Genomic DNA, 13,117 nt, shown 5'->3' with positions numbered 1-13,117 from the left:
CTCTCCAGATGCTCTGGACTTCAATTTTTATTTTTTAATTTTTTTTTTAAAAAAAGAAACAACCCACTATTATTGCCAATTTTTAAAAATAGACTTTTGATTTTTTTAAAAACTCAGGTTCATTTTAATATAATTTGTTTCAGTGTGTTTTAGCCTCATGACTGCTTGGCTATTGATTATTATAACTTTCCCCCTGTTTTTCTCTGCAGTTGTTTTAATCTGGCCATGTCGGCTGAGCGTTTCTGGGAATCAAAATAGTAACAACTTTGAAAACTGCTAAAACCCATTATTAAACAAGGGAAGAAAATCCAGAGATCAGATTTCATTGTACAGTGGGCCCTTCTCTTACGCGGGAAATCCGTTCCAGACCCCCCTGCATAAGAGAAAAAATGCGTAAGCTCAAGCCCCATAAGATGTAATGGGGCTTGTGCCTGCAGCGCACCCCATTACTCCTTCTGGAGCGTGGGAAGCTTTTTTCCGGCGCAGCTTCCAGCATATGCTGGAAGCTGCATATGGTGCGCCCGTGTATGATGCAGGTACACTGTAACTGGAATACTGCAGCATCACTTTCACATAACAACTATCTTCTAATGTCTTCTGAATTGTGGCAGCATCCATTATAACATTCTAAGAAGAAATGCATGCCCCACTTAAGCAATGCAAGGACAAACTACATTATTCAAATGTATATTTAAATACAACAATCACTTCTGATGAAAACTCTTTCAGCCAAAAAGATAACGATCTTTCTTTCTATTGAAACTGATGTTAGCATATGATGTTTACATTTTAAATATCTATAAATTGAAGTAAAACAAGTAATTCTGCCATGTTTATTACCGTGGAAGGAGGCCTCCCTGGCACAGAAACAGGTGGAACTGGAGGACGTGCAGCAGGAACTATCTTGCTTGTAGGCGATGGTGTTAAAGGTACTCCAACTTGTGGTGGAGGGACAGAAGAAACCACTTGTTTTGCTTCCAAAGGTTTTCCCTTCTGTTTCTGCTCTAAAAGTACAAGGGCATCCCTGCCATTAAAAGACAAATACAAGTAGATCTTAGCCAATCTTCTCATCGAAGAATACAGAAATACATAAAGCTACGAACACCCCTCATCCAAAATGTCCCTGACCTCGACTTATACATGAGGTTGACTTATAGTTGAGTATATACGGTAAGTGAACAAGCTGGTAGCCAGCCTCAGGATTCGACATGCTGTCCCTTCTCCTACTTCCTCTTGAGCAAATCCCCTCGATAACTACAGTTAAGGAAATATCAGCCTGTAACTTAATACTGGTTCACAGTAATCACCCTGTCAAACAGGACCAGTACTGTGGTAGCAACTGACATGTCCCTTAACTTTACATGGGAACAGAAAGAAAGGAACATGTTCCAGAAAACAAGAACACAGACATGAGACTGACTACCAATTTCTTAATCACTGTTTATGTCTGTACTGCTGTTTAACTTGTTTTTTTGTCTTGTTGTTTTTGTCTGCTTTGAAGAACTAAAAAGGAAGACAGGGAAGAATTCCACTACCACAAGATGCTCTGAAGACTACTGGGTTTGATGAAATTTCTAATAAGGTTAGACACATGTTCAGGGTTGGCTAGTTTAAACCAGGTTGGTTTAAATAGTGGATTAAATCAATTCATATTCTTTTTTTAAAAAAACTGGTTTTTTTAATTGATTATTCTTTCTTTTTAAAATTCTAGTTATTATTACTATTTTCTAACCCTCTTATTGGAACAGTAATGACTGTTTGAATTTAAACATTCTAACTGTAACTATTTATTGGCAGTTGTTCATTTAGCCCAGTATCCAATGTCAATTGTTTCTTTTTAACCGCTTTATTTTATTGTGTAAGAAATGCCATTTAGAAACAAATGCTTCAATTAACATAAGTTCAACCAAAACGACTCTGAGAGTACTTTGTTTTATTATGTACCACCTACATATATTAAGATTTAATAGGAATAATAAGCAGTAAAAATGGTGTTTTATTGGAAGATGTAAATCATATCAAAGTCTATTAACTTTAGATTGTTAATGTTAGAAAGTATTAAAATATGATTGACCAAGCTTTCAAATACATGCAATAGTGTTTCATAGTATTAATATAATAAGCAGGATTCAACTTCTTTTATTAAAACATTAGTGCAAAAAACAAACAAGCAAAAACCTGATTTAAAAAAACAAACAAAAATTGATTGTTTTTTAATTATTATTATTTTGCAACCCTGAACACGCTACACAAATCTATCTACCAACAGGTATCAGCAATGGCAACTAAAATAGAACCTCACTATCCACATACAGTATACCTTTTAATATCTAATGTCGGTGGCAAATAGGGCTACAGATGTGAACACTTTCTTAATTGTAGTATCCCCATTTTCCACTGCAATACACTCAGGAATCATTGCTAATTCAAGCCAGCATGAAATCTGCACTCATGAAACCTGGCAGTGTAAACATCAACATGTTCTTAATAGCAGTTATATCTTTCTTGACAAAGAACAAAAAAAATTTGAAGTGTTCATATTATGAAGCAAAGGCTGTTTTGGTGGTTAATGTAGTAAGGAGAAAAAATGATATAAACTTAAATTTCTTAATTTAAAATTTCTTAATTTAAAAAGTCATAGCTGTCACGAGCACAAAGAATGGACAATTTAAAATAGCTATTAGCTTTTTTATAATGATAGGTCCATTATTACTAGTTTTTTTTTAATTTGCACAGCTCTGAATGTTGTGGTTAGGGTATGTTTTCAGCTAATTTTTATTCCATGCAATAAAATAAAATTCCATAAAATACCATTATCAGCTCTTTCACACCATGATTTAGTTCTGGGACTTCGGAATAATATACTCAAAGCACTGTATAAAATTTTAATAACAGTAATAAATAATAACAATACTAAACCAGATAGATGGTTTGTCAGCCATGAAGATGCATAAATTGAGATGTACAACATACATACATCTTCTTTTAGATGCCACAATCCACCATAAAATGTAATTGCTTCCCCTGTGACTTGTATGGGTAATATATGGCTGCTAGTTATGAATGAATCTATTTGTGTCATTCAATGCTTTGCTTAATAATTATGAGAACAGTCTTGGACTATTAAAAGTAACAGGGTTTATTACCACCATTTTAAATTAAGTATAAGTAACAGCTGATGTGGTATGCAACCTTATTTTTGGCAATACTAAAACTTATAGAAAAATGTTACTTTTTATGGTACCTCTTTAATTAGATGTTCTCAAAGCATGCTGTATATAGATATTTCATTTTTTCAGTGACAACTGATAGATACTCTTTTGTCAATGGAAATCATGGAGCTTTAATCCAATATTTTGGACATAAGAAACCTAAGATGTTTCTTCCAATTCTCTTCTAGATCAGTCTTCAAGTTCTCTGTTTGCAACATAAACATGACACCAGTGCTCCATTGCTTTTAACGGGAGAGAAATGACCCTTGAAACAACATAGGTTACAACAGAAAGAGAAAGCTCATATGCTCCTTGTAAAGCCTATATTATTAATTTTAAACAAACTTATACCAGTTAAGAATTTGTGATTATTGGTTGGTGTGTGTGTGTATGTTTGACATGAAATCCAGATCATTTTTCAAAACATATTAATTTGTGAAATACATTTGTCAGAGTTACAACTGCATTCCCTGGTTAAAATTCAGCTCCACGGAAAATAGTGTCCTACTGCCACCTGCAGGTTTGAGAACAACCAGCCTGGGAATGATCTCACAAAATATAACAAATAAGACATCCAAAACTATACACTGTAGAAGTACAAAGAAGTAGAAATATAAAGGAAAAAGTGGACCACCAGATCACAAACAGGAACACAGAACTGGACACATCAACACACTGAATTGCTTGTTCAAAGAATTTAAAAGAATAATGCAGGAGTAGATTATTGTTGTAATTTCTTTTTAGCCTTATTTACTTTTTTAAATTCTAAAAGCTACTTCCTTCTCCATTCCAATTCTTCCACTGTGGGAATTCTGTTCACAAATCAAAAAGCTAGTAGTCCCAACACAGAGTCTGAAATTCTTCTAAACATTACATAAGCAAGCAGCCTGAACCAAACAGCAATTTCCAGCATAGTTAGTTCAAAAGCAATAGAATTTATTCTACTGTGTGACCTTAGGGGCAAAGCAGACCACCCCAAAGTATGAGCTCTGCACTGGCCCTTTGAGTGCCGGATTGGGGCCACTGCAACCACACACCACGGCCCTGATCTGGCAGTTTGCTAACTCAAAAAGAAGCAGCAAAATGCTGCTTCTTCTCGAGCCGGCAAAAAGCTACCCTTGTTGCAACAGCAGCTCTTTGCCTCTGTTTCTTTGACACAGTGTATAGAATCATAGAATCATAGAGTTGGAAGAGACCACAAGGGCCATCCAGTCCAACCCCCTGCCATGCAGGAACTCTCAATCAAAGCATCCCCAACAGATCAAGCCTCTGTTTAAAGACCTCCAGGGAAGGAGACTCCACTACACTCCAAAAGAGTGTGTTCCACTGTCAAACAGCCCTTACTGTCAGGAAGTTCCTACTAATGTTGAGGTGGAATCTCTTTTCCTGTAATTTGCATCCACTGTTCTGGGTCCTGTTCTCTGCTGCACTGTAGGAGCATAACCACGCTGCCTGCTGTCTGGTCGGGCATGCACCCCCATGGTTTGGGGGGGGGGGTTGGGGAGTGCTGCATGAGGCTGCCACACCCCTACTCCCCCCCCCCTGACACTGGCCCTTTTGGTCGTCTACACAGCCCCTTAATTGTCCTCAGAAGTTCTGGAGAAATTGGGCTACTTTCAGTTATCCAAGCAGAAACAGCCAACAACATTAGGGTATTTCAGCCACAGAACTGGACCATGAATTGTCTCTTTGACAATTCACTCTTATTAATTTTTCTTAAAAACAAAACACATCTGAAACCATAATAAATGTCTAACACACTTAAAAAGTCCTTCTTTCCTCACACAAGGTCCCTTCTTTCCTTTTTAATTCTTGTACTTGCATCTTCTAATCTAAAAAAAAACCATCAAAATGTGTGGGCGGGGGTGTAAACCGTATTGGATAGCCCTTGTGGTCTCTTCCAGCTCTATGATTCTATGACTCCACAGCTTTCCCAGATTCCCAGACTTTGTCAGTTTACAAATATTTTGCTGTCTACCCTGGAAAGTGAACTGAAGAGAAATATATAAATGCCTTAAAATATGCCTCAAAAACCCTGGTGAGATGTTTGTCCTGGGCCTGGTTAAGTTCTTGAGTGCAGCTAAGAAACTTTGTTTTTAATTGGATCTTATGTTAAGCATATAAACTATGAATAGTACAATCGGCCCTTCATATCTGCAGGGGAGTCTGTTGTGGACCCCACTGTGGATGCCAAAAACTGTGGGACCTCAAGTTCTGTTGGTTTTAATGGTAGTGCACTGTGCATGTAGCCACACTGGTGCGGCATCGTGCATGTGCTCCCATTTGGAAGAATAGGATGAGGCCATTGCCTATGCTCCAGTCCACGGATGATGAGCTCGCAGTTGGGGTCGGCCATCTATTGATGAAACAGAAATTACAAACTTTGTCTTTGTAATTTAAAAAAAAATCTTTGTCTAACTACGTAACAGATAACTTATCAACATGTTCAGGCATATCCAACTTGTTTACATGTATCTAAAACAGATGTAGTGTATTATTTTCTCCAACAAACCATATCAAAGTGATTTATCTAAACTAAGCTAGAAAAAGCTACACAGAGGGGCTGTGTAAATAGCCCCAAAGGGGTGGACTCCAGCCAGCCCTTTTTCAGCCAGATCAGGGTTGTGGTAACTGCATGTCGCGGGCCCAATCTGGCCTTGTATCTGCTGCTTCTGATCATCATAGGAGCAAGCAACTCTCCGACTTTCCTTTACTATTGGAAACCATAGCCACACCATACAGCCGCAGTGTCACAGCACTCCTCTGGTGCTGTGTCTACACGGTGCTTTTTGCGACTCCTTTTCCAGGGCACGAAAAGGAGCCGCAAAAAGCATCGTGTAGACACAGCGCCAGTGGAGCGCTGTGACACAGCGGCTGTATGGTGTGGCACGTGGCATCATGGCGCTGTGGGGACAGAGCCGGGCCGTGCATAGTGTAGACAGTACACCCCAAGTCTGCCCCCAGGCTGGCCCAAAGTGCACAGGGCCAGAGTTATTTTTAAACAGTAGTTATATGTTAATGTGCTCACTACTTATTGCAATTCATATTGATATTTAAGCATCCAGGTGCTTTGTCCTTTTAACTGACAAGTGACTATTTACTATTGTCAAAAGAAGTAGTAAAAATAGAGGCAAGTGCATCTGTACAAAATAAAGAGAAGAAACAATGGGGCGAAAAGAGAGAGACCCATTTCTCAAGCTGCAAACCTTCACGCTTTTCCCCTCTCAAAATCTGTGGAATATCTCCATGGCTACCAGGAAAAGTTAATTAGATATCGTTGTGACCTAGAGGGTTCCCACCTGTCATGATCTAGTTACAAACCATAAATTACAGTTACACTTATATAATTATTAAGCTTCCTGATAATGAACTGCTATTACAAAAGAAACAGCATCTATACAATTTGCTGTTCTGTCTAAATAAGGTCACAGTGTGAATACAATGGAAATCGCACTATTCTTCCTTGTGTATGGATATATTTTCCTAAACTACTTAATCAAAGTCTTGACCTAGTATAGGGCTTCAAATCAAATGTAGGCAGCTTTTGTGTGTGTGTTATGTGCCTTCAAGTCATTTCTGACTCATGGTGACCCTAAGGGAAACCTATCATGGGATTTTCTTGGCAAGATTTGTTCAGAGGAGGTTTGCCATTCCCTGAGGCTCTTCCCAAAGTATAATAATTGCATGTCAAAATGCAGACAGAGTGTTAAGAAGGAGAAAGATCTACTCTCATGAGCCACCATCAACCATCTTCTTCTAAACATAGATTTCAACATTAGCGATTGGATCTGAAGATCCAGAAACTTTTATGGCCAAGAGGTTTGATGCACATGATAAGCTACCACCCACAAATACTTTTCCATTGATTCCAATGGAACCAAAGGTTTTGTTAGAACTCAAGTAGGGCTTTTTTCAATAGGCAAAGAACTTTTCTGTTTCTAAAAGCAAAACTAGGCCACAGATGTACAACTTACTTCAAGTGGGTCTTTCACTTTGTGACACTGTAGCACATACAGACCTTGGATTTCTGTTGCTCAGACTGATAAGAAACTATTTATTTATTATTTTATTTAGGTATTTTCTCTTGAATATGGGCTGTTTCACACTACAGAATTATGGCACTATGATTACACTGTAACTACCATGGCTGCATCTCTAGAATGCTGGGACTGGTCGTTTGGGCTCTCCAGAAGAGAATTTTACAAACACTTCCCTAAACTGTAAATCCTGTATTCCACAATTAAAGTGCAATGATAGCCCTGTAATTGTGGAATGTGAAAGGATCCCAGGAAGGTAATCTACTAACAGAAATCTTTCTTTGGCAGAAACTCAGCCCAAAGGAGATAAATCCTTCAGGCAGAGTAGGGGAAATACAAGTGCCTTGCTCCCTGACTGACCCAGCTTTTTGCCTATAGAGCTTTCCTCTGTGCAGAACAGCAAATGAAGCATATTTTGTTTCTGTGTTCACACTCTTCTGTGACCAGTAAAGAAATGGAGTAGTTTTATCAAAGAAGTAATAGAGTATTCTAAAAAGCATTCCCTTTCAGCCTACTGGATATGCCCCCTCCACTAGTGTTCTTATGAATGTTAAACCCCTTCTTTAGGACAACAGTCAGGGTACTCTATCCAATTCATTTTTAGATCAAGGACTGCAATGCTCATGCAGACCTAAATTGAGACAATTACACCATGAAATACTGTAGAAAAGGTTGCTGTTGTTACATGTCATCAGTTTGGATTCAGCGTATGGTAGCCCTACGAATGTGAGATATCCAGGTCTTAGAATTCAGAGACATAGCCATGTGAGTCTGGAATGTGAGTATGCAAAAGGGATCTTGTAGTAACTTTGAGTAGGGAAACAGACCAGCAGGAAGGGGCAGCTTGAAACCACCTCTTCTGAAGCCAGATTGGGGCCATGGTGAACCCACGCCGTGGCCCCAATCCACCTTGAAGCCAGCCAAAAAAAGTGCGGAAAAGACCTGCTCCTTTTTCTATTGGCAAAAGCCAGCTTTTCCTGCCATGCCATGGCAGGAAGCAGGCTTCAAGACACTTCTGCAATGTGCGGCATCTAAATGCCACACTGCCATGTCTGGGCAGTTGCCCGGGTCCAGGGCAGCTTCCAGGCATCATCGGAATGTGCAGCGTGTAAATCCAAAGTGGGCCACTGCCGCAATCCCAAATGGGCTGCGGATTAAATCCACTCCTTTTGTCAGTGGCTTCGGGCCGCCTTAGGCAGCCTTGGAGCAGCATCCAGTCATTTTGGGGCTGTGCATCATCTATATGCCGCACCCCCAAAGTGACCGGAAGCTGCTTTATTTGGCCTGTCTGCTTCAGGCCTATGACAAAGAAAATGAAATAGACATAGAAATATCAGAACAATTTAACTTGAGTAAACAAAAAGGAAAACTACTAACTGCTTCCAAAAGAATGTGAGCTCACAAACCCACTTGAATAGGCCCTTACAGACAACCTGGTATTCTGTCTTGCCAGATCACATCGAGGTCTACCATTAACCATCCCACTTACGATTTGAGTCACTAGTACAATTTCTTTTACCTCTCCTTTCAAAGCACAGTGCCTTCATCATATACAGCAAGAACATCATATAGCAGAAATATAAAACCTCTTCTGCTCTTCCACTTTCCTAGAACAACATGCCCTGCTATTCTCACTTGGCCAAATGTGTTCCAATGTCCATTAACTGCAATAGAGAGTGCAACTTAGTTTAGAGTGTGAACCTCTCAAAAACTAATAAATATGTTTGTAAATTTTTTCTGGAGAACTTCCCATATGTATTTCACTGGACATCAAACTCATTGCAACAGCTACCTAGCACTGTCACTTCCTACAAAAATGTAAAGGGGACCGATTTTATGAAATAAGAAAGAGAAAAAGAGGAACAAGTAACATACTCTTTAGTAAAAATTCCTCGAGGACCTGAGGGCGTGGAAAGACTTGCATCAAGTCCATGTGACTCCAGAATGTTGCGGGCAGCAGGACTTAAGCGAAACCTAAAGACAAAGCATGAATCTGTATCAGAAGGTCATATACGGGAAGGTGACCACTTCAATAAAGAAATGTATACATCGTATAACCTACAACTGATTTTTGATAACAGTTCCTTGTGTAGACATTAACTGTCAAAATGTTCTGCATAAATGGTTAAAAGGTTTTCATAAGTCCTTCTTAACTGCAATTCAGCTGTGTAAATAGAAATAACATATGAAGGATGGAACACTTAATAAGGAATATCTCCAACTTACCCCTTGCATGCAACCACATAAACAACCTGCTGGTCTGTTTCCCCCCTAAGACTTAAGTTGTCTTTCTAAATCTTATTCCTGGAATAATGGTCTTTCCATTCTATGGTTTGTAACAAGGAAACCGAATGGGCATTATACCACTTCTATGTATGTTTTAAGGTATTTTCTTAACTGAAAATAACGTATACAAATACACACAAAGAATGGCTGGGAGGAAAAGTAATACTCAACTCATTTCTGATATATACAGAAAGCTACTGAGAAAAAAAACCACATCTTGAAGAACAGTTATTGTCATAAACCTACAGCTAAGAATTCAGAATGTATTTAACAAATGAAGAAATGCGATCTCAAAATTCCCCTTCATGGGAGACCCACTGCCAATCAGTGCAAATAGTACTAAGATAGACCAAGAGTGTTTCTCAATGTAAGACAATCCTACAAGCAATAAAAATATCAAGGTCCAAATAAGAAAATGGAACGTTAGTACTTACCTGAGATACATTCCTTTCCGAACAACCTAACAGTGGGTAGCTCCGCCCAGTCAGCTCCTGATAGGCAGGGAGAATAGAAGCAAAGAAAGAGTCCCTGTCCCCAGTGGGAGGAGCGACCCCCTCATGAACTCAATCGATGATCCCTGGTGGCGCAGTGGTTAAATGCCTGTACTGCAGCCATTCACTCAAAACCACAAGGTTGCGAGTTCAAGACCAGCAAAAGGGCCCAAGCTTGACTCAGGCTTGCATCCTTCCGAGGTCGCTAAAATGAGTACCCAGACTGTTGGGGGCAAATTAGCTTACTTGCTAATTAGCTTACTTGCTGTTCACCGCTATGATCTTTGGAATAGCGGTATATAAATAAAACAAATTATTATTATTATTATTATCAGCCCAAGCTCTTACAAAACGTTTGGGAGATATCAGCAATAGCTTATTATTATTAGTGTTATCTTTTTTTCTTTTTTTGAAACAAGGGAACCTGAACTGGAGGGGTCAGGGGAGGTAACTCCCACCCTAAGGAAAGAAAATTTTGACTGTAGAAGGGTGATGTGCCTTCCCGGACGTTAGGCGGGGGGGAGAAGAGAAAGAGGTCACCCGGGGTAGGGCCCATGACCGCAAGTGGACTTGCCCAAGGAAAAGGGCTGGGGGTTGCGCCCACGTGGTGTTGTCCCGGGGTCCCTGGGCTTCCATAGGGCTCAGTGGGCCGAGGTCTGGACAGGTCTCCCTCCCCCTGAGGAGCCCGCACAAGGGCAGGGCCCTCTTGGACCAAAAGGCCTGAAACCATTGGACAATCTCTGGAGGGGCCTGGTTACTTACTGACTCCCTCGTGGCATTGCCTAGCGTCCCTGGGACCGGCTCCCCTTCCACGGACCCTAAATGGGCCAATCATGGGGCCTCAATCCGTGCCGCCCTTGAGAGGGGCAGCCCCTCCATTTGTAGTGGCCTCACTTCTGCCGGTGGTGGAGCAGTAGCCACTGGCCAAGCATCTAACAAAGCCGGGGCTGGTGCAGGCTGGGCAGAAGCAGACTCTCCCTCTATCCTGGCCTCGTCCAGGCCCGACATCTCCCGGCTTGAGGAGGGAGGGCAAAGGAGGAAAGGGAGAGAAGGAAGGGAAAGACAGGGCTTTATTTTAAGGAGGAAGGGAAAGTTAAGTAAGGAGAGCCAGGAGGAATGAGGCAAAAAGAGGCTGGGGGATTGCCGGATAGTCCTTGGATGAAGTAGATGTAGATCGTTGATTAAAAGTTTGTCTTTGCCAGGAGCAAAAGACCACGTGTCCTACCCGGAGCAAGGCAAGAAGAAAAAAAACTGAGTTCATGAGAGGGTCGCTCCTCCCACTGGGGGCAGGGACTCTCTCTTTGCTTCTATTCTCCCTGCCGATCAGGAGCTGAGCGGCCAGAGCTACCCACTGTTAGGATGTTCAGGCCCTTCTCTGCTGGGAAATTATACTTCAGGAACCATTGTAAAGTAGCCACCATGTTTAAGCTACCCTTCCATTTTGTTTTGTTTTTTAAATACAGTGCCTTTTAACAGCCTCACTCTATACAATGTAATACCAGTAATAAGGAATTACACACCCTGTCATTGCATGTCCAGTCTCAATTCAAGGGCTAGTGATAACATTCAAAGACTTAAGATGCTTGGGACCTTGATAATTCAAGGCCTCAAGCAGAAGGACCTAATAATGCAGGCCACAGCTGCTCCGGTGTCATTTGCACCAGGGCCGCAGCGACCACATGTGCTCAGCCCCGATGCTCAATCAGGGCCACCACTGCCACAGTTTTCAATCTAGCCAGTAAAAGGAGTGTTTTTTTCCTGCTACTTCTGCAGCTGGGTTTGAGCCGCCTTAGGCAGTCCTGGCCCAACTTCCACATGGTTTGGGGACATGCATGATCTAAATGCCATGCCCCCCCCCCCCCCCCCAACGTGGCCCAACAGTGGACCTTTTGGTGCCTCTTTCTAGATCATTGCATCCCACCAATTCTGGCACCAAGTTAAAGCACACCTTTGCCTCAAAACTTTAGAGTCTCATGATTTTACCAAAATCTGTACCTGTACATGGGTTAAACTAACTTGTTTTATACAATTAAATTGTTTATGTTATGAGGTCAACTCACTTAAGTTTTTCAGGATGGTGTTCTACTTTATGTAATGATGATACAGAAGCTGAAGGAATGGGAAAAGGAACTGCTGCTGGTGGTCCAGACAATAAGGGTGCATCACCAGTGTCACTTGGTATTTCAACTTGCTTCCAGTCTTGCCCTTCTTCTACCAGCAAACCAATTAATGAACCCAAACGCACATTTTTACTGCCTTCCTGTATCTGAAAAAAGAGAAAAAGAAATCAGGATGCATATGTATTTATACAGCGAACACATTACACACACATACATACTGTTAATAGTGGACAAAGAAATGAAAATGTCAAGATATATTTTTACCTTTGTGTTGCACTCTTAAAATGAAATAAAACAAAGCTGAGTATTCTTTACCAGCCTATCCAAACACTTCTCTAGAAACTCACATTGCAAAGCGTGAGAACCCAATGTATGGTGAAGCTAGTGTGGCTGGGAGCCTAGCAATATACTAAAGATGAAATTGTTGAAAAACACTAACCTTTTTTTATTATTTTTATTAGACAAACATATATACAAAATATACAAGATACATATAAAAGAAATATATAAAGAAATCCATATATCGTCCTATTGATGTACATCATGGTCAAATCAGTCATTTATCTAACTTTATACCTTTTCTGTTTTTTTTTTCCATACTTTGCAAACATTTGCTCAAATCATCATAAAAAAGAACAACAAAGACAAAAAACAAAAACAAAAACAAGTACAAAAAGAAAAACAAAACCAAGAGAAAAGAAAAGAAAGGGGGAAAAAAAGAAAACACCAAAACATAAAAACATTTTCATTTAACTTCCATACTTCTAAATTATTCAATCTTTGTAAGCTATTATAATACCCCCCTTATTTAGTCTTTCTTTTTCTTTTTCTTTTTCCTTCCTTTCATTAATAATTTTTTCCCCTCCTATGCTTTAATAGCCATGTCATAGCTTTATCTTGTTCTATTATACCAGTTTGGATCTTATCCTAACCTACTTAGATGAACTTCATTTAAATTCTCCTCCCATACC

The 13,117-nt window shown here is 40.1% G+C and overlaps 1 protein-coding gene across 4 annotated transcripts in view; it reads right to left on the bottom strand.

Annotated features, from left to right (window-relative positions):
• The window catches only part of LOC149314584 (pyruvate dehydrogenase protein X component, mitochondrial-like), a 158,043-nt gene that overhangs the window by 122,362 nt on the left and 22,564 nt on the right, over positions 1 to 13,117 (bottom strand). For all 4 annotated transcript variants that reach the window (XM_089521428.1, XM_089521429.1, XM_089521426.1 and 1 more), the window contains exons 4-6: positions 12,087 to 12,292; positions 9,125 to 9,223; positions 841 to 1,024 (exon numbers count right to left, since the gene is read on the bottom strand). In XM_089521428.1, coding sequence (XP_089377554.1) covers positions 841 to 1,024; positions 9,125 to 9,223; positions 12,087 to 12,292 — 489 coding nt within the window. The remainder of the gene's footprint in view (positions 1 to 840; positions 1,025 to 9,124; positions 9,224 to 12,086; positions 12,293 to 13,117) is intronic.

The sequence above is a fragment of the Sceloporus occidentalis genome, unplaced genomic scaffold (genome assembly GCF_023333645.1).
Source record: "Sceloporus occidentalis isolate IW3139 unplaced genomic scaffold, rSceOcc1.0.p SCAF_4, whole genome shotgun sequence".
Classification (NCBI taxonomy): Eukaryota; Metazoa; Chordata; class Lepidosauria; order Squamata; family Phrynosomatidae; genus Sceloporus; species Sceloporus occidentalis.
Note: the sequence above shows the minus strand (reverse complement) of the source record. Positions and strands in the feature narration are given on the sequence as shown.